The sequence below is a fragment of the Abramis brama genome (genome assembly GCF_963993115.1).
Source record: "Abramis brama genome assembly, chromosome: 12".
Taxonomy (NCBI): Eukaryota; Metazoa; Chordata; class Actinopteri; order Cypriniformes; family Leuciscidae; genus Abramis; species Abramis brama.
The window spans coordinates 20086890-20104272 of record NC_139974.1 but is presented as its reverse complement, the minus strand read 5'-3'; the positions used below and the strand labels follow the sequence as shown (position 1 = coordinate 20104272).

At 35.5% G+C, this 17383-nt stretch overlaps 2 protein-coding genes across 4 annotated transcripts in view; both read right to left on the bottom strand.

Annotated features, from left to right (window-relative positions):
* The window catches only part of LOC311093524 (uncharacterized protein), a 41341-nt gene extending 34033 nt beyond the window's left edge, over window positions 1-7308 (bottom strand). The window contains exons 1-4 of the mRNA XM_084130996.1: window positions 7193-7308; window positions 3897-3944; window positions 2559-2831; window positions 1872-2144 (exon numbers count right to left, since the gene is read on the bottom strand). Coding sequence (XP_083987122.1) covers window positions 1872-2144; window positions 2559-2831; window positions 3897-3944; window positions 7193-7244 — 646 coding nt within the window. The 5' untranslated portion in view covers window positions 7245-7308. The remainder of the gene's footprint in view (window positions 1-1871; window positions 2145-2558; window positions 2832-3896; window positions 3945-7192) is intronic.
* Window positions 7309-12998: 5690 nt separating this feature from the next.
* Window positions 12999-17383, bottom strand: part of ints8 (integrator complex subunit 8) — a 48147-nt gene continuing 43762 nt past the window's right edge. For all 3 annotated transcript variants that reach the window (XM_084131497.1, XM_084131496.1, XM_084131495.1), the window contains 6 exons: window positions 14135-14238; window positions 13946-13996; window positions 13794-13867; window positions 13641-13705; window positions 13428-13471; window positions 12999-13211 (listed from right to left, as the gene is read on the bottom strand). In XM_084131497.1, coding sequence (XP_083987623.1) covers window positions 13095-13211; window positions 13428-13471; window positions 13641-13705; window positions 13794-13867; window positions 13946-13996; window positions 14135-14238 — 455 coding nt within the window. In that variant the 3' untranslated portion in view covers window positions 12999-13094. The remainder of the gene's footprint in view (window positions 13212-13427; window positions 13472-13640; window positions 13706-13793; window positions 13868-13945; window positions 13997-14134; window positions 14239-17383) is intronic.

Below are 17383 nucleotides of genomic sequence, written 5' to 3'. Positions count from 1 at the left end.
TTTTGTATAGGCCAGAAGGCGGCCAACAGTGCCACATCATTGCCTGAAGTGGCCCCCATCTGGATGCTATCTGGGTTATGTATGTGGTGTAAAAGTTAAAGGGTTTATCAGCTTTACATAGTCATGAAATGCGTAGAAAACTGTCACAAACAAATTGAGGCATGCACTGAAACTATTTTCTGTGGTAAATGACTGGTAACTCACATTGTCACAGATGCCATCACAGAACTTAAAGGTGTAATATGCAGGGTTTTTTTGGGGGGGGGACGGATAAAGCATATTTATAAATAATGACTCTCAATCATTGCTTATGGTCCACTAGAAGTGTGTGGTGGTGTTTGTGTATACAGAGACATTGTCTTGTTCCTGTAATTCCTGAATTGTGTGCCAGACGTTTCTGGGCTGCAACCTTTGGCCAGCAGGTGTGCAGCTCCAGCCAATCGCAGGTGAGGGTGGGACTTTATTGTCTGTGCCTAAAGTCCTGGATGGGAAGCAGTTGTCGTCTCGATACACATTTTTTTTTTGATATTGCCTTTTTGACTACTATCTGTAACTCGAGTGAGATTATTAGGCATTGTAATTAAGTTTTTATGATGACATACTTATTAGCGAGCTAGACTGAAATCAGAGTCCTGCACGGGTCCGATTTTGTAAATCCGCACCCGCCCGTACCCGCAGTGCTTAAAACCGCATCCGACCCGTTTTCCGACAGCAGCACTAATTAAAATCCGCACCCGACCCGCTTAAAATAGAACCGACACCCGACCCGCACCCGAAATAAAATCAGTTTAGCCAATCACATTATAGACACATTTATACACTTGTAACATTTTACCAATCGAACAGACGCGGCTATGCCACGCAATTTCGTCTAGCCTACATTTGACAATTTTGGGTTCAAACACGCCCTGCACACCACACATAGCCTACTTAACAGTGTTAAATTTGAAAAAAATACTGTTCGATAGAACTGATTGCTTTGTTACCAGTTATCTGCGTGCTTCCTCGGCGATGAAGTTCCACATTTGCGGCTATCCAACACGAAAATGCATGCAGCAAATAAGCCGTTCACAATATTTTCTTCAGATAACACCAAATTTCTCCCACACACTGGGCTTGATTTTTGATGACGCATTGTCGACAACTTTACAATCTCCACTAGCTATTCTTTTCTTCAACTCCTCAGCATCCATCTCGACGACTGCAAGCAGGTCTCGCGCGCGGTTATGATGAATTTTTAAAAGTGAAAGTAGCCTATAGGTAACGTTATCATAGATTCCTGGGAGGGCGAGGCGCGTGAGCACAAATAAACTGATGTGGATTTTAAATTATTTTATCAACTTGAAATACAGGCATATTTTTGTAGATGTGTTCCTAAAAATATGCATATATTTTTACGTTTGCATGTGATTGTTTTAAACCCGTGTTTAGACCCGTGTTTCCCCGGCCGCGTCCGACCCGACCCGCACCCCGTATCCGACACAGTTGGATATTTTTCACCCGTTTGAGCAAAATTTGCGGGTCACCCGTCGGGTACCCGAACCCGTGCAGGACTCTAACTGAAATGGCTAAAACTCGCTCTATTAAAACTCAACTATTAGCTTAGCTGTTCTTTCATACACACACACAAATGCTATTCATGCATGATTAACACAATATTTGCAAAATAGCTCATCACTCATCTTCCCGCAGATCATTTCTTGAGTCATGTTCCGCCCACGAGGAACCTGAATGATGTGCTTACAAACAGTAACTGAATATCCTGCATAGTGCATCTTTAACTTGTACTGAACCTAGAACATTTCTTTAAATTAATATACCGTCATCTTTTTCATAACTGTTATATTGTAATGAAAAATGTACAAACTTACCGCATTTAACTTCAGAGAGGACTGAGCATCTAAGGTTAGTAACCTCCGTACAGTTCTTTAATTGGTAGTTGTGATAAACACAGTTTGTGAAACAGGTTGTGTTCAATGCGCTGCTCTGAGTGAGATTGTAGACCTTTCCACAGCCAAGCTCATGGCAGATCTCACTGGACACATTGTGGAGAGTGTCTTCAGTCAGAGAGACAGAGGATTCTGTGTCTGGTGATTTAATAGTCCAAGAACATGGGCTAGATATTTGAGCCACATAGGGAGAACCTGGGGGTGAAAGAAGAAAATCAGCATTTCAATAGGCCATGCTAATAAAGCTATGCAATGCATTCCTTATGACTGACATAATATCCTATAAACATTGATATACTATATTTACTATATTACCTGAATACTAAACCGGATACTGAATATAGTCATATTATGTAATAGATTTAAATTTGTTTGCAAAAAACTTTTAAATAATACATTTTAAATAATAAATTAAAGAAATGAAAAATATTAAAATAAATAAATACATTTTAAAATAATTTATCATGATTATTTGTACAGAAGTTAATCTTACACTTATCTCACTATCATTATTTCTTGTATGGGAACAGTTTTTACAGTTTCACATTGGCCTGATACATGCCAACCTACAGACATGTTCAATTTCACGTCCCACTACATGGTTCTTACCACAAATAACCTCAGAGAGCATTTTGCAGTGGCTTCTCACAGTCTGAGTGCAGTTGTTTAACTCAGAGTTGTGGTAAAGGCAACCTGTGAGACAGGTACTGTTTAATTCTGCATCAGATGCCTTTAATTTATACACATCACCACATCCCAGGGACAGGCAGATCTGGGAAGAGAGACTGTGAATATCCTCCACAGCTATAACTGGCGTGTTGCTTCTAGAGGTGCTGAGGGTCCAGGAGCACGACCCAGAACGCTGATCTGCTTGTGACACAACTGAGAATACAAGAAAATTTACTTTTTACAATCCTGGTCTCTGAATTGAAATTATTCATTTCAATTCAATTTACATTAATTTGAAATAATATGTTTTGCGAAGAGCACTATACCTAGCAACTTTCCAGAAAATGCATGTGTCTACATTACAATTTAGAGTGATTTGCTATCAGAGGTGACTGTGTCCAATGTATTAACTTAATGCAGAAACAATGAGCACATTGAAGTAATTATTACAAAGTTGTGAACATAATGATTACGATATATAGAAATTACATAAATTATAATTATATAAAAAAACTGTCTCTGTAATCTTTAATCAAAATGTAATAACTTTAGCAGTCTCTGCTCCTTTTCTAATGACGTCAAAACCGCAAAGGCTAACTAGATAATGTTAAAGCCAAATAGTTTTAGCAAGCTTTTATTTGTTCTTGCAATTGATTGTTATCCAATCAAATCCCAATGCACTGGAAATAATAATGATAATAATGATGAGAAATAGATTTTTATTAATGCTATTTAAATAAATTACATTTAAGGTAATCAATTAGTATATCAATAGAATGCGAGAGCTATGCAAGTTTGCTAAAACAATGCCTACAGTTGTTTTTCATGTTGTGAATGACCTGTTGACCTGATGTTGTTACATAAGGGCACAAACCCAAATAAAACAACACAGCACAATTCTGCCTTTTGAACTTGGGTAATACAACTGAACACACAACATACGTTTGGCGTTCGAATAACAATAGCATAGAGCACAACATTATCTGACATTTCACAGGCTGCCTGTTTGATGTGACACCTGTTTTAGTGCAACAAAGTGAAATACAGTGGAAGTGAGCAAATTTGCAGTGGTTGGATAACAAGAGCATCACCGCAACATCCTGTCACACTCTTCAAAAGGGTTAAGAATTATGTGAAATTATTCTTCATGATTCTCTAAGTCTTAATGTCAAAACATTCAGCAGTTCACATCGAGGCACAAAAAAGGAGTGATTTAAAAGGAAGAATTACCCATTATTATCAAAATGACATACAATTTTAGGGAAGCAAATAACTCACATTTCATATTGACCTTTGGATGCTCAGTAGAGATGATATTGTCATATCCTGAAAAAAAGAGCAAGAAATTTTACAGTCTTGAATAAATTACGTTTTTGTTCCACCGTGTGTTTTTGTACCAACTCTCAGACCATTGCACAACACGATGTTTCTGCTCACGTTATTCTGTGGGTCCACAAAGATTTAGATGGCAACTGTATGATTAATTGCATAATGGTAGCTACAGATGCAGTAGTACGTTCAGAATCTGCAAAATGATAATACTTTAAACAAAATAAGAGGGATTATAAAAATTGCTTATTGTTTTTTATTTAGTACTGCTCTGAATAAGCTATTTTACATAACAGATGTTTAGCTTAAAGACAAAATAATAGCTGAATTTATAAAAATGAGCCAGTTCAAAAGTTTACAAATGCTTGATTAAATGCGAATCTTTCCAGCAATCTTTCTTTTGAGAGCCATTTCACACTGGATGTTCTTTCACAAGAACAGGATGAAGATGTATAACTGTTTTATTTTGTTTTTCATTTATTACCTGTGAGTATTTTAATTTTTAATAGATAAGATAGTAAACTATCTTGTAAACTAACCATGATTCTAACATCTAAACCTTACTTCCCTTTTAGGCCTAACACTCTGTACCAATGTACCAATATGTTCTCTGAATATTGTGTCCATGGAAAATTCGGAAGTGCTGACTAAGACAATATAAAAAATATACTGTCCAGAATTGTCTCATGACATATTGAGTAATCAACTGAACTCTTAACCCTTTTCTTTATATTTTCTGATGATTCGAAATGATTTTGCTCATGCCAGTAACAGAAGGTGAAAGAGGGGGGCTTGCTTTTACAAATTTAACCAATCATATTGAAAGAAGGTGACATGAGTTAAGTCACATTGATCTTATTGTTGCGTCTGTCTTTATCCTATAAAACCTGATGTAGTCTTCTTGGGTGCGATTCTCTGAGAAATGCTCGAGAACTTATATTTTATGTGAAACAGCTTATTTAGGGCATGTAGTACTAAAAAAACAATAGGTACGTTTTATGATCCCTCTTGTTTTATTATAATTATTAACATTTTGTAGATTCTGCTAGGTGTATCTATAATAATAGCACAGTTAGATGCAAATTTGTCATACAAACAACATTTAATGATATACAACCATCCTTATATGCTTTATTAATGCAATAATCTTTTAGTCTTGACTTCAATATGATAGAAAGCATTACTGAATTGTTTACAACAGCTTATGATTTGGATTCTCTATCTTTCTCTGTATTGAAAGAAATTGGGTAACGCTTTAAATAACTGCACGCTATTAATCAGTTAAGCATTAGTAAACAGTTAATTCATAATTTAAAGCATTAATAGACATTAAGCAGTTTATAAATACAGCTATAAATGCTTTGTTCTTAATTTATAAGCATATCTCTAATGTGTTTAATAATTCATACTTTATTAATGATCATTTATCATTTCTAAATGAAGTATTGGTTTATTTACAAACCAGTTATTTAGGAGTTGTCAGTGGTTCATAAAATCACTTAGAAATTGCAAGTAAATGATTAATAAACAATTTAAATGTACATTCATACATATTATTCAGACATATAGTAAAAGTTACTTAGTGTGTTAATAAATGCTTAATTAACATGCATTTCTACTGTAATGCATGATTAATTCAGGTAGTTATAAAGCATTTAGTAGTGGTCAGTTAACGATTTTTGTGAGCTCATCTAAAGTGAGGACTAGTTATGCCTCGTAAAGCTTTTACAAAGGAGATTTAAAGGCTCAGTTATCTTCTAAACAGAAAAAGGAAACAAACAACACAGTGATACAGAACATATAAAATTTAAGATGTATGAATGGACATTTAAATAGTTCATTAATCATTTACTTAAACTTTCTAAGTGATCTTATGAACCACTGACAACTCCTAAATAACTGGTTTGTAAATAAAGCAAAATAATAATGCTATGTTTAATGTTTGGAAATAATGCTAAATTGATCATTAATAAAGAATCAAAATAATTCATAATTATTAAACACATGCTTATAAATCAAGAATAAAGCATTTTTAGCTGTATTTATAAACTGCTTATTAATGTCTAGCTTTATAAATGATGGATGAAATGTTTATTAATGTATAGATAACGATTAATTGCGTGCAGTTATTATAGAGTTACCAGAAATGTATATTATTATTATTATTATATTGCTTTATTTGCTTCAGTTTAAAAATTCAGTACTGTGCAAAAGTCTTAGGCATGTTAGCATTTTCACCAAAAAAATGTTTTGTTTTGTTTTTTATATCTTTTGCTGTAGTGTATAGGAAATATCAGTTTACATTTCCAAACATTCCTCTTGCTATTAATTGTAATAATCCAGTGAAAAAAACTAACATGCCTACTTTTGCACAGTATATGTCAGCAGCGGCAGATCTTAAAGTGACTGCAGTCACTAATTCTGCCTGTCAGAAAAGTTAATCAAAGAACAAAGGGAACAGAGAAAATCACACTTTGCTCTTAACTAAATAACTTTTGTAGCTTTAATAAGGATTAATCTGTATTTAACTTATAATTTATGCAGTGCAGACTGTTTGACAACATTATTCAATTTCTGTATATTTCCAACTTGTTAGACAGGTAGGAAAGGCAACTGTAAATATGACATTTATTATGGGTTTATGTGGGGATTGTTTTAAGTTCACTTTTAAAAAAAAGTCAATTTTTTTAGCCTAACAAGTGTTAATTTTCATCGAGACATCAGTAGCTGTATTAGTATAAGTAATACTGGCCTTCATTCATAAAAAGATGCCATTAAACAAGTATTTAAAATATACTGTCTTTCTGTTGTCTCTACATTAATTTCGAGATTAACTGTGACATTTTTACATTATAAAATATCGGAGAATCCTGAAAAAAACCCCCACTGTATTACAGATTCAACACTTCAATTAGCAGAACAATCATTTTCAGCTGTGATAAGTAAAGCTCGAGAATTTTTTTTTTTATTAGAAATATTATAATGATTTCTTAAAGATCATTATACTGATGAAATACCTGGAGTACTGGCAGATAATGGAGCTTTGCCATAACAAAAACAATTTTATTTTAAAATATAAACAAAATAGTTATTTAAAATTGTCAAAATCCTTAACACTACTGTTTTTTAATAAATAAATGAGGCCGTTGTAGACATAAGAATCTTCTTATAAAAACAAAATCTTACTGATCCCAGATATAGATTAGATAGATGATAGATAGATAAATAAATACATAGATACATACCTTGTATAAAAGCAACAGTTTGGACAATTGTCATGATCTTGAAAGCCTCCATTCTTCATGAGCTGAATGAGGGCTGTTTTGCTGTACTTCACTTTCTGAATCAAAGGGAGGAAGTGAGACTGCCTAGCCGTTTCTCTGTGTGTCTGTCTGTCTGTGTGTGTGTGTGTGTGTGTGTGTGTGTGTGTACTCATCTACCTATCTAAGTGGGGACCTTGGTGTCGTTATACACTCACCAACAGGGGACCGCCGAGCCAAATGGGGACATTTTTCAAGTCCCCTGTTGGTCATGCTTTAAAACATGTTAAAATCAGCTAAAAAACGCTCTGGTGAATTTTATACATTTTTGACCAAGTGGGGACCTACATGTGTGTGTGTAAGTCCATACTCAGCAGCACTCCTGTAGGCTGGAGCAGGAACTGCAATGCCCCATTAACACTCGCCGTTCACACTTCTGAGGCTCTGAGACTGTAGAGCTGCTGTTTGTTTCCTTACTTAAGGAACTTTAAAGTCTTTTAAAAAATCCCCACACATGCATATGTATATATTTTCATAATATAACTTCAAATATGCATTTTTTTTTTTTGCCAAGAGGGGATCTGCAACTCTGACCGATGTCTAAATATCCAAGTGGGGACTTCCATAGCCTGCAATGGAATTGTGTGTGTGTGAACAGTGAAGTGAACTGGCAGTGAAGTCTGTCTTCATTATGTAACTTAACTATATATTCACACAGGCATCACAATATTTGTCTCAATATTTGATATACATTTAATATATTGCTCAATTTAAATGCAACCAAACATGTCACTCTTTACCATCGAACAGGAGACATTTATTTGAAGATGAAACTTAAAACTTGAAGTTGAATTGCAAAATTATTTCAATTAAATCATGTGAAGTGAATGTCTTTTAATATTAACACTTTAGTTGTTGAACCAACTGAAGATTTTCAATGCAAAAATCAACATAAAACTTTTCTTGTGTGTGTGAGAGAACCATACTCCCTTACAAAAAGAAGTTTAATTTTCACTTTATTTTGATGATCCCTTTAACACATTCTGTTGTCTATAAGTAACATTCCACCTACATGTCTACTAACTCTCAGAGTATTAGTAGAGTATTAATAGACTGGTAGGGATAGAATAAGTTGACATGTAGTTGCAAAGTTACTAATAGTCAGTAGAGTATCTGTTGGAGGACCATCACAATAAAGAGTTTGCAGATATTAGAACTATTGATACTCTAAAGAGAGTTATTTGACATGTAGTTGCAAAGTTACTTACAATCAACAGAATGTTCTAAAGGGACCATCAAAATAAAGTGCTAGCCTACCGAAGTTTATTAAAGTGTGCTGATAGCAGGCTATTTTAAACTAAAAATAAGAATGAATGTCCTCGAGGTAGCATGAAAAACTGTCCTAATCGTCCTTACAAATTTTCCATAACAATTGTTAATAACTTAATCGTTTTTTTTACTAACTTAGAGTAACTCCTTTCCATTTCCTGTTCACTGCCTTCGCTTACATTCTCATCAAGCCCACATGGCAGCACAAGAACTCTCTAACATTGGCCAGTTCATTCTTAAGCTCTGCACATCCAGGAAATGTAAGCGTAAAAGAAAGCCTTATGTAAGAAACGTGAACAAAAATATTGTATATTGTAAGATAAATGTATATTACCTTTCTTTCTAGAATACAATCCCAAAAAAGGGTTCTGCAGTGGCTCAAATTGAAACCCTGACTAGTAACTGATTGTAGATATCTTTCAATTCTTCATCTTTGTCTCTTTCTCTAGGTGTGTGAAGTGAAAATTTATGAATATTGAATAAAATGTCAACAAAAGAGAACCTATGAGGTCTCCCCCTGAAGTTTACTGCCAAAATAAAAGCTTATTTATAATTTATAATAATAATAATAATAATAATAATAATTATTATTATTATTATTATGTTGGTCACAAGGGTCCAATTCTCACTATTAGCTAACTATTAACTATAACTTCTGCCTCAATAAAAGCAGAATTACTGCTTATTAATAGTTAGTAAGGTGGTAGTTAAGTTTAGGTAGTGGGTAGGGATTAAGGGATGTAGAATATGGTTATGCAGAATAAGGCATTAATATGTGCTTTATAAGCTTTATAATAGACTGCCAATATCCAAGTAATATGCATGCTAATAAGCAACTAGTTAATAGTGAGAATTGGACCATAAACTTAAATGTTACCCTAATTTTATAGTATTACAACACAATACTATTATTTAAATTGTAATATATTTCTTGATTGATTTGTTCAATTTAATAAAATGATCAAATTAAAAATATTTATTTTATATTGTGACCTGAGAGAACTTCTGCAGTTTTTCACAGCGAAATTAATCATTGTCTTCTCTGTCCTTTCATATGAGGACACAATAATCATTTGAGAAATCAATAAATCAACTTAATCAATAAAAATGTCAAAAGATGGATTGATAGCTAAAGAACTGAAAATAATGTAATGAAAATGCTATATAGTTTAGTGATTATACAAAAAAAATGATGTATCTATTTTTGATGACTAATTTTGGACAAATTTCATTGACATTTCATATTTAACTGATTTATTTTTCAAATGATTATTTACTGGTAATCTGGTAATTACTGGTAATTTACTGGTCACACCAGACATGGAAGTATCATGTCATGTTTACTTTTAAGTTAAACGGCTTAGTGCTTAGAGGTGGGGCAGTTAAGCTAAATTTCTTAAACCCTGCTGTTTATATGCATAATTTAACCATGGCAGTGATGCACATCACCAAATAGTAGTAACAATTTTATCCACACATCCGAAATCGCATTCCTCTATTAACTATATTACTATATAGTAGATGAAAAATCTATGCCACAAAAAGTATGTCACAAAAGTGTATCCGAGTTAACAGTACTCACAAAAGAGTAGGCAAAAAGTACCCGGATGAACTACTTTTTCCGGTGAGATTCTGAGGTGTGCATTCGATGGACACTTTACTATCCCATGAGGCCACTGGAAGGGAATTGTGAATGGTGGTAGGTCACGTGATAAGGGCAACATGGCTTAGATTATACTCAATACTCATACACATTCATAACATATAGAATGTACTTTTTTAGCGGTCGAGAAGTAATTACTTTTTAAAAATAAGTACCAATGTTTGATTTCAGACGGAGGCATATGGTGCATACAGAACACTATATAGCAAATTTCAACAGAGAGCCAGAGTTAAAATAAATTGTCAAGTGCCGTCTACGGACAGACATAACATTCAGACATGTAGACCTCTGCATGCCAAGGTTATTATAGTTTTTTAATTAGTTATTAGTTTATTTTATTATCATTTTCAAATTTCCTATATATTTCAGTTTAGTTTTAGTTAGTTTCATTAATGGTTTTGTTAGTTTCAGTTTAGTTTTTATTTTGTGAACACATTTCTATTTAGTAGTTATACATTTAGTTTCAGTTTAAATTTTAGTAATTAGTTTAGCAGAGTTAACAGAACACTTCCAGTTAAAGACACTTAATTTCAGCCAAGTTTAATGTTTGCAGTTTACAGTTAACTCTTGTGAAAACCTCTTAATAAAAAATAATAAAAAATTGAGGATGGACAAAGAACCAAACAAATGCAACTAAAAAGTAAAAATTATTCTTTCATACTCATTCATATTAAAAATGAAATCTTTTTAAACGTGGTGTATAAGAAAAAGACATGCGTATGATTATTCTTTAAGGTTATTTCTATGATTAATCCTTTCAAACATTATTCTTGTATTGATCCATTTATTCTTTTTGTCTATTGCATCGTTGCAAAAACTGAAAAAAGACACGAAATGGGGAAAAAGCACAAGGTCTAGATACGCGTCTTTTAAAAGTTTAACTTATTTTAACTTGACTGCCGCGTTTTAAGAGCGTCGTGTCATGCACGAGACGCTGCAAAAGACACGAGACTCAAGCGCCATGGTCATACATTGAAAAATAAAGTAGCGCAGTGGAAACGATTATTTATTTTTGCTAATTATTATTTAGTTTTTCAGTAACTGTTGTTAGTTTCGTTTAGTTTTTCATTTATGTTGAAATTTCTATTTTATTTCAGTTTACGAAAATGTTTTTTGACCAATAGTTTTAGTCTTAGTTTCAGTTTTTTTATTTATGAAAATAACCTTGCTGCATGCTGGTGAGTCTAGTGCTTAAAGGGATACTCCACTTTAAAATGAAAATTCTGTCATCATATACTCACCCTCATGTTGTAGGAAAAAAATATACTATGGAAGTCAATGGTACCAAAAACTGTCTGGTTACTGACATTCTTCTAAATATCTTCCTTTCTGTTCAGCAGAAGAAAGAAATTCATACAGGTTTGAAACAACATGAGGGTGAGTATATGATGACAGAATTTTCATTTTAAAGTGGAGTATCCCTTTAAAGGCAGGGTAGGTAGGATTTTTCTAAAAAAAAAAAACCATTCCAAATTTGTTTAAACTGTCTTTATATACCAATACATAATTAAAATGTAAGTACTCTGAAAAAGAGAGTATAAAAATCGAGTGTCTGTAGACCTCTCACGACTGTTGTAAACACAGCTAATTATTTCCATTTGCTCCCACCCCCTCCCTTCTGGGCTCCTTCCAAAGCCACGCCCCCAAAACACATGAACGCGCGACTCCAAACGCTCAGGCTCAGCTGGAAGACGCATTTATTTACCTGAGATGAGTGGAGAGGAAGGAGCGCAGTGCATGCAGTGACATCATGTCAGAAGAATCACATGTAATAAAAAAATACCTAACTTTATCACTATAAATATAAACAAATAAGATGGCTTTTAGTACTCACTATCAAGCTAGCATATCGATACTGGTAAAGTTTAAAATATATTTTGTTTGATTTGGTAACGAGGCTAACGAGCTATATTTAGGCTATAGGTAACGAGCTATATTTATAAGGCAAAGCTAAAAACAGGTTGCATTGATACACGTTTTTCCATTACCATCAGTTAAACTGTGATGAAGGTGAATTTCGTGTAAGATTCATAACATATACGGTGTTTTGCATGTAAGAGTTTCCATGATGAAAACATTGTTGACTCTGATGAGGACTAACGTTACACTCTGGAGACAAGTACCGCATCGTCGGTTCGAGGACAGGTCCGGGGTCGAGGGCGAAGCAGAGGAGGTCGTTCAAGAGTGCGGGCAACCAGGGTCCGAGGAAGTAGTTTTTGCCTTGTTTGCCTTCGCTGACTGCATATGCAGGTGCTTTGAATTTTGAATGCTCTTTCTCTGCCATCATTTTACTCTTCGTAGGTTCCGCGCCTCTCTTGCACTCCTCAAATCAAACGGGTGCAAGCGCATATGGGCAGATCTTATAGCAACAGTGGTGGTAGCCATGGTTGCGAGAGTAAGTGACAGTCGCCCAAACCAATCAATTGTTTCGTCCCGAATGGAAATAATGAGCTGTGTTTATTGCAGATTAAAAGGTCTACAGTCACTCGATTTTTATACTCTCTTTTTCAGAGCACTTAAATTTTAATTATGTATTGGTATATAAAGACAGTTTAAACAAATTTGAAAAAAAGTTTTTTATAAAAATCCTACCTACCCTACCTTTAACTAATATTGTTACTTATACAGAATACTGTTAATTTGCATATACAATGTAATCAGTTTACATATACCAATTTCTCCTTTACAAAAGGCATTAAATTGTGCATTGGATTGTTAAAAACACAAAATGGGATATAAAGTATTTGACCACAGAAAAAAAAAAAAAAAAATCATACACCTCTGTGTATTTGTATATAAACGTAGGAGACAACTTATTTAGGAAAAGCTTAGCCATATTTATTTGAAATTGATTTTTCAGTATAAAGATTTTTTTTTTTTTTTTTGGGATTGAATTTAAAAGTAGAGTTTAGCCATGGCCTGTAGGAATTTCTTCTTTCTTTTTTGTGCTGCGAGCTGCAGGACTTCCTCTGGATTACTGGAGTTTAACTCCGTCTGTCCGATGGCCTTGATCTGTGTTCACATAAATTTACCATCATCAGCTTCATATTAATGCAGTGAGCGAATTAGCTCCTTTTGTGATGGCCAAATGTTACTACAAAAGATACTTCTGTCCAAATCTTGCATTAAAACTGCACTGAAAATATAGATATTACTAGATATTAACATTTCCACACTATCTGCAATAAATGTAATTCTTGAATCAATAGAGAAAACAAATCAGCTTACTGCAACTTGTCTTTTGTCACCCTCTCCTCGTTTTTGGTGAATGTCTGAGAGCCAATGTTACGGTTTAACAACGGCTAGAATATCAGATATGCTGGAAAAAAAGGTTATTCTAATTTTTTATTAATAAATTAGCAGATTTAGACCTCAAAACTGATAACTCCTGACTACAGATTGTTGTTGGTCTGAAATAGAGTGCTTTTTAAAAAAGGATACATGTCAGATATTCCAGAATCGTCACATCCCAAATGTAGTCATAGAATGAATCCATAGAGTCATGACTGATGGAGTAGGGGGAAGGGGTGGAGAGAGAATTAAACTTCTGAATCATTTTGTAGGGTACTGATACAGTATGCATTGTAAGTTCACCTGTTTTGCTCTTGTAGAGCTTTAAAAGCAGTCATGTAGTCCACTTCCCTCAGAAACTGGCAGAGAACAGCTACCTGCAAAGTGTACACAATCACATAATGAATTAGCTAGTACTATCATCTGAAACGAGACGGTTCATGACGGCTTGTTACCTGAGTGTGACAATTCAACAACGAACAACACTTGATCATTCTCTTCAGAACCTGCAAAGACATTCCACATGTCAGTCCTGACAATATTTCAGTCACATCTTTAGACGGCATTTTATTACCAAGACAAAAGTAGAAATAATTGTTTTTATTATTATTTGTTCATAACAGCGTTCAGCAAATTTGCAGCACCTGGTCAGTGTAGACATCAGGAGGAACTGGTTTAGTGAAGTAATCTGAGCACACAGTCCCTGCCTGCAGGTAATAATGCATCGCTGCAGAATACTGGTTGGTCACTGCAAAAACAATGGAAGAATATAAAATTCAATAAAAAATGAACAAGTAAAAACTTTGCATAAATTATAGAGGGTATGCATTGACTTCACTTTCCCGCCAGAACGCCCCCTTAGCCGGACTGAGTGACAAAAGAGCCTGCTGCGTGACTGGATTTAATAGGGGAAACTGCAAAACCGTGAGTAAAACAAACAATTATCAGTTTAAACTAAAGGTTGGACTCGATATAGTGTTCCTTACAACTTACCAAAGATCCAGTGATCCATGGATATTGACATGCAGCCAGGAATCCTGTTTCCTGACATTTATCTGTGCTTGATTTCGACTCAGGGGAAATGCATAAAGCAAATTTGCCTGTGAACGCTTTATATAAATACAATATAGGTAGGTCTAAATCCAGGTGATCACTTACAGTGGGGAGAACAAGTATTTGATACACTGCCGATTTTGCAGGTTTTCCTACTTACAAAGCATGTAGAGGTCTGTAATTTTTATGATAGGTACACTTCAACTGTGAGAGACGGAATCTAAAACAAAAATCCAGAAAATGACATTGTATGATTTTTAAATAATTAATTTGCATTTTATTGCATGACAAGTATTTGATCACCTACCAACCAGTAAGAATTGTGGCTCTCACAGACCTGTTAGTTTTTCTTTAAGAAGCCCTCCTGTCCTCCACTCATTACCTGTATTAACTGCACCCATTTAAACTCGTTACCTGTATAAAAGACACCTGTCCACACACTCAATTCAACAGACTCCAACCTCTCCATAATGGCCAAGACCAGAGAGCTGTGTAAGGACATCAGGGATAAAATTGTAGACCTGCACAAGGCTGGGATGGGCTACAGGACAATAGGCAAGCAGCTTGGTGAGAAGGCAACAACTGTTGGCGCAATTATTAGAAAATGGAAGAAGTTCAAGATGACGGTCAATCTCCCTCGGTCTGGGGTTCCATGCAAGATCTCACCTTGTGGGGCATCAATGATCATGAGGAAGGTGAGGGATCAGCCCAGAACTACACGGCAGGACCTGGTCAATGACCTGAAGAGAGCTGGGACCACAGTCTCAAAGAAAACCATTAGTAACACACTACGCCGTCATGGATTAAAATCCTGCAGTGCACGCAAGGTCCCCCTGATCAAGCCAGCGCATGTCTAGGCCTGTCTGAAGTTTGCCAATGACCATCTGGATGATCCAGAGGAGGAATGGGAGAAGGTCATGTGGTCTGATGAGACAAAAATAGAGCTTTTCGGTCTAAACTCCACTCGCCGTGTTTGGAGGAAGAAGGATGAGTACAACCCCAAGAACACCATCCCAACCGTGAAGCATGGAGGTGGGAACATCATTCTTTGGGGATGCTTTTCTGCAAAGGGGACAGGACGACTGCACCGTATTGAGGGGAAGATGGATGGGGCCATGTATCGCGAGATCTTGGCCAACAACCTCCTTCCCTCAGTAAGAGCATTGAAGATGGGTCGTGGCTGGGTCTTCCAGCATGACAATGACCCGAAACACACAGCCACGGCAACTAAGGAGTGGCTCTGTAAGAAGCATCTCAAGGTCCTGGAGTGGCCTAGCCAGTGTCCAGACCTGAACCCAACAGAAAATCTTTGGAGGGAGCTGAAAGTCCGTATTGTCCAGCGACAGCCCCGAAACCTGAAGGATCTGGAGAAGGTCTGTATGGAGGAGTGGGCCAAAATCCCTGCTGCAGTGTGTGCAAACCTGGTCAAGAAATACAGGAAACGTATGATCTCTGTAATTGCAAACAAAGGTTTTTGTACCAAATATTAAGTTCTGCTTTTCTGATGTATCAAATACTTATGTCATGCAATAAAATGCAAATTAATTACTTAAAAACCATACAATGTGATTTCTGGCTTTTTGTTTTAGATTCTGTCACTCACAGTTGAAAAATTAGACTTCTACATGCTTTGTAAGTGGGAAAACCTGCAAAATCGGCAGTGTATCAAATACTTGTTCTCCCCACTGTATATTAATGTTATATATATCATCATATCCTCCAGCCCTAAAACTTGTACGTTTTTTGTCAGTGTTTATTTAAAAACATCCAATTATTTAGAATATACAATGGTACATTTTTAATTGAGTTGTCAATACAATATATAAAAAATACAATATATAGGGTATGATTTTACCCCTAAATTCAGCATATTGCAAAATGATAACTGCAAATCCACCTTTCGCTGCCTGGAGTCCAGTTGTTTCTGTGAATTGCAGCGATCCACTTGCTTCTCTGCTCTGTATCTTTCGTCAGTCTGTAAAAATATACCTCCGATTTCTTGTCAAATCTAGTTGTACAGTCAATCGCAAAGCTCTTTCCCGTTTTAGATGCGTTTTGTACGTTTTTGGCAACATTCACGCTGAAAACAAATGCTGCCACTCAGTCTTTTTGCCACTCAGTGGATGTAACTGCAGTCACTCCGGCCGACGGTGTATACATACCAAATACACCATTGCAAATAATTACAGACCTATCTCAAATTTTTCGGTTTTAGCTAAGGTTTTGGAGATTTTAGTGTCTGATCAATTAAAGGGATAGTTCACTTTGAAATAAAATTTTGGTATGTTTTAGCTTACCTCAAGGGCATCCAAGATGTAGGTGTCTTTTTTTCCAGTCATTTAATGCAGGTCTATGGTCACTGTCTCAAAGAGGATGCACAGAGTCCAAATTAAAACAATTCCCCGTCGTCCAAATTAAACAATTCCCCATCGTAAGTACACATTGATGGCCTAAGACACGAAACGAGCGGTTTGTGTGAGAAAACGAACAGTATTTATATCGTTTTTACCTCTTATACACAGCCACGTCCAAGTGATCTGAGGGCGCGCGCGCATTCTGGTGTGTGTGACGTGTACGCAGACTGGTGCATAGATATATACACTAGATGTCGCCTTAAAGACATTCGTTCCTGCCGTAGACAAGGCGACATCTAGTGTATATATCTATGCACCAGTCTGCATACACGTCAGATCAGATCACTTGGACGTGGCTGTGTATAAGAGGTAAAAACGATATAAATACTGTTCGTTTTCTCACACAAACCGCTCGTTTCGTGTCTTAGGCCATCAATGTGTACTTACGATGGGGAATTGTTTAATTTGGACGACGGGGAATTGTTT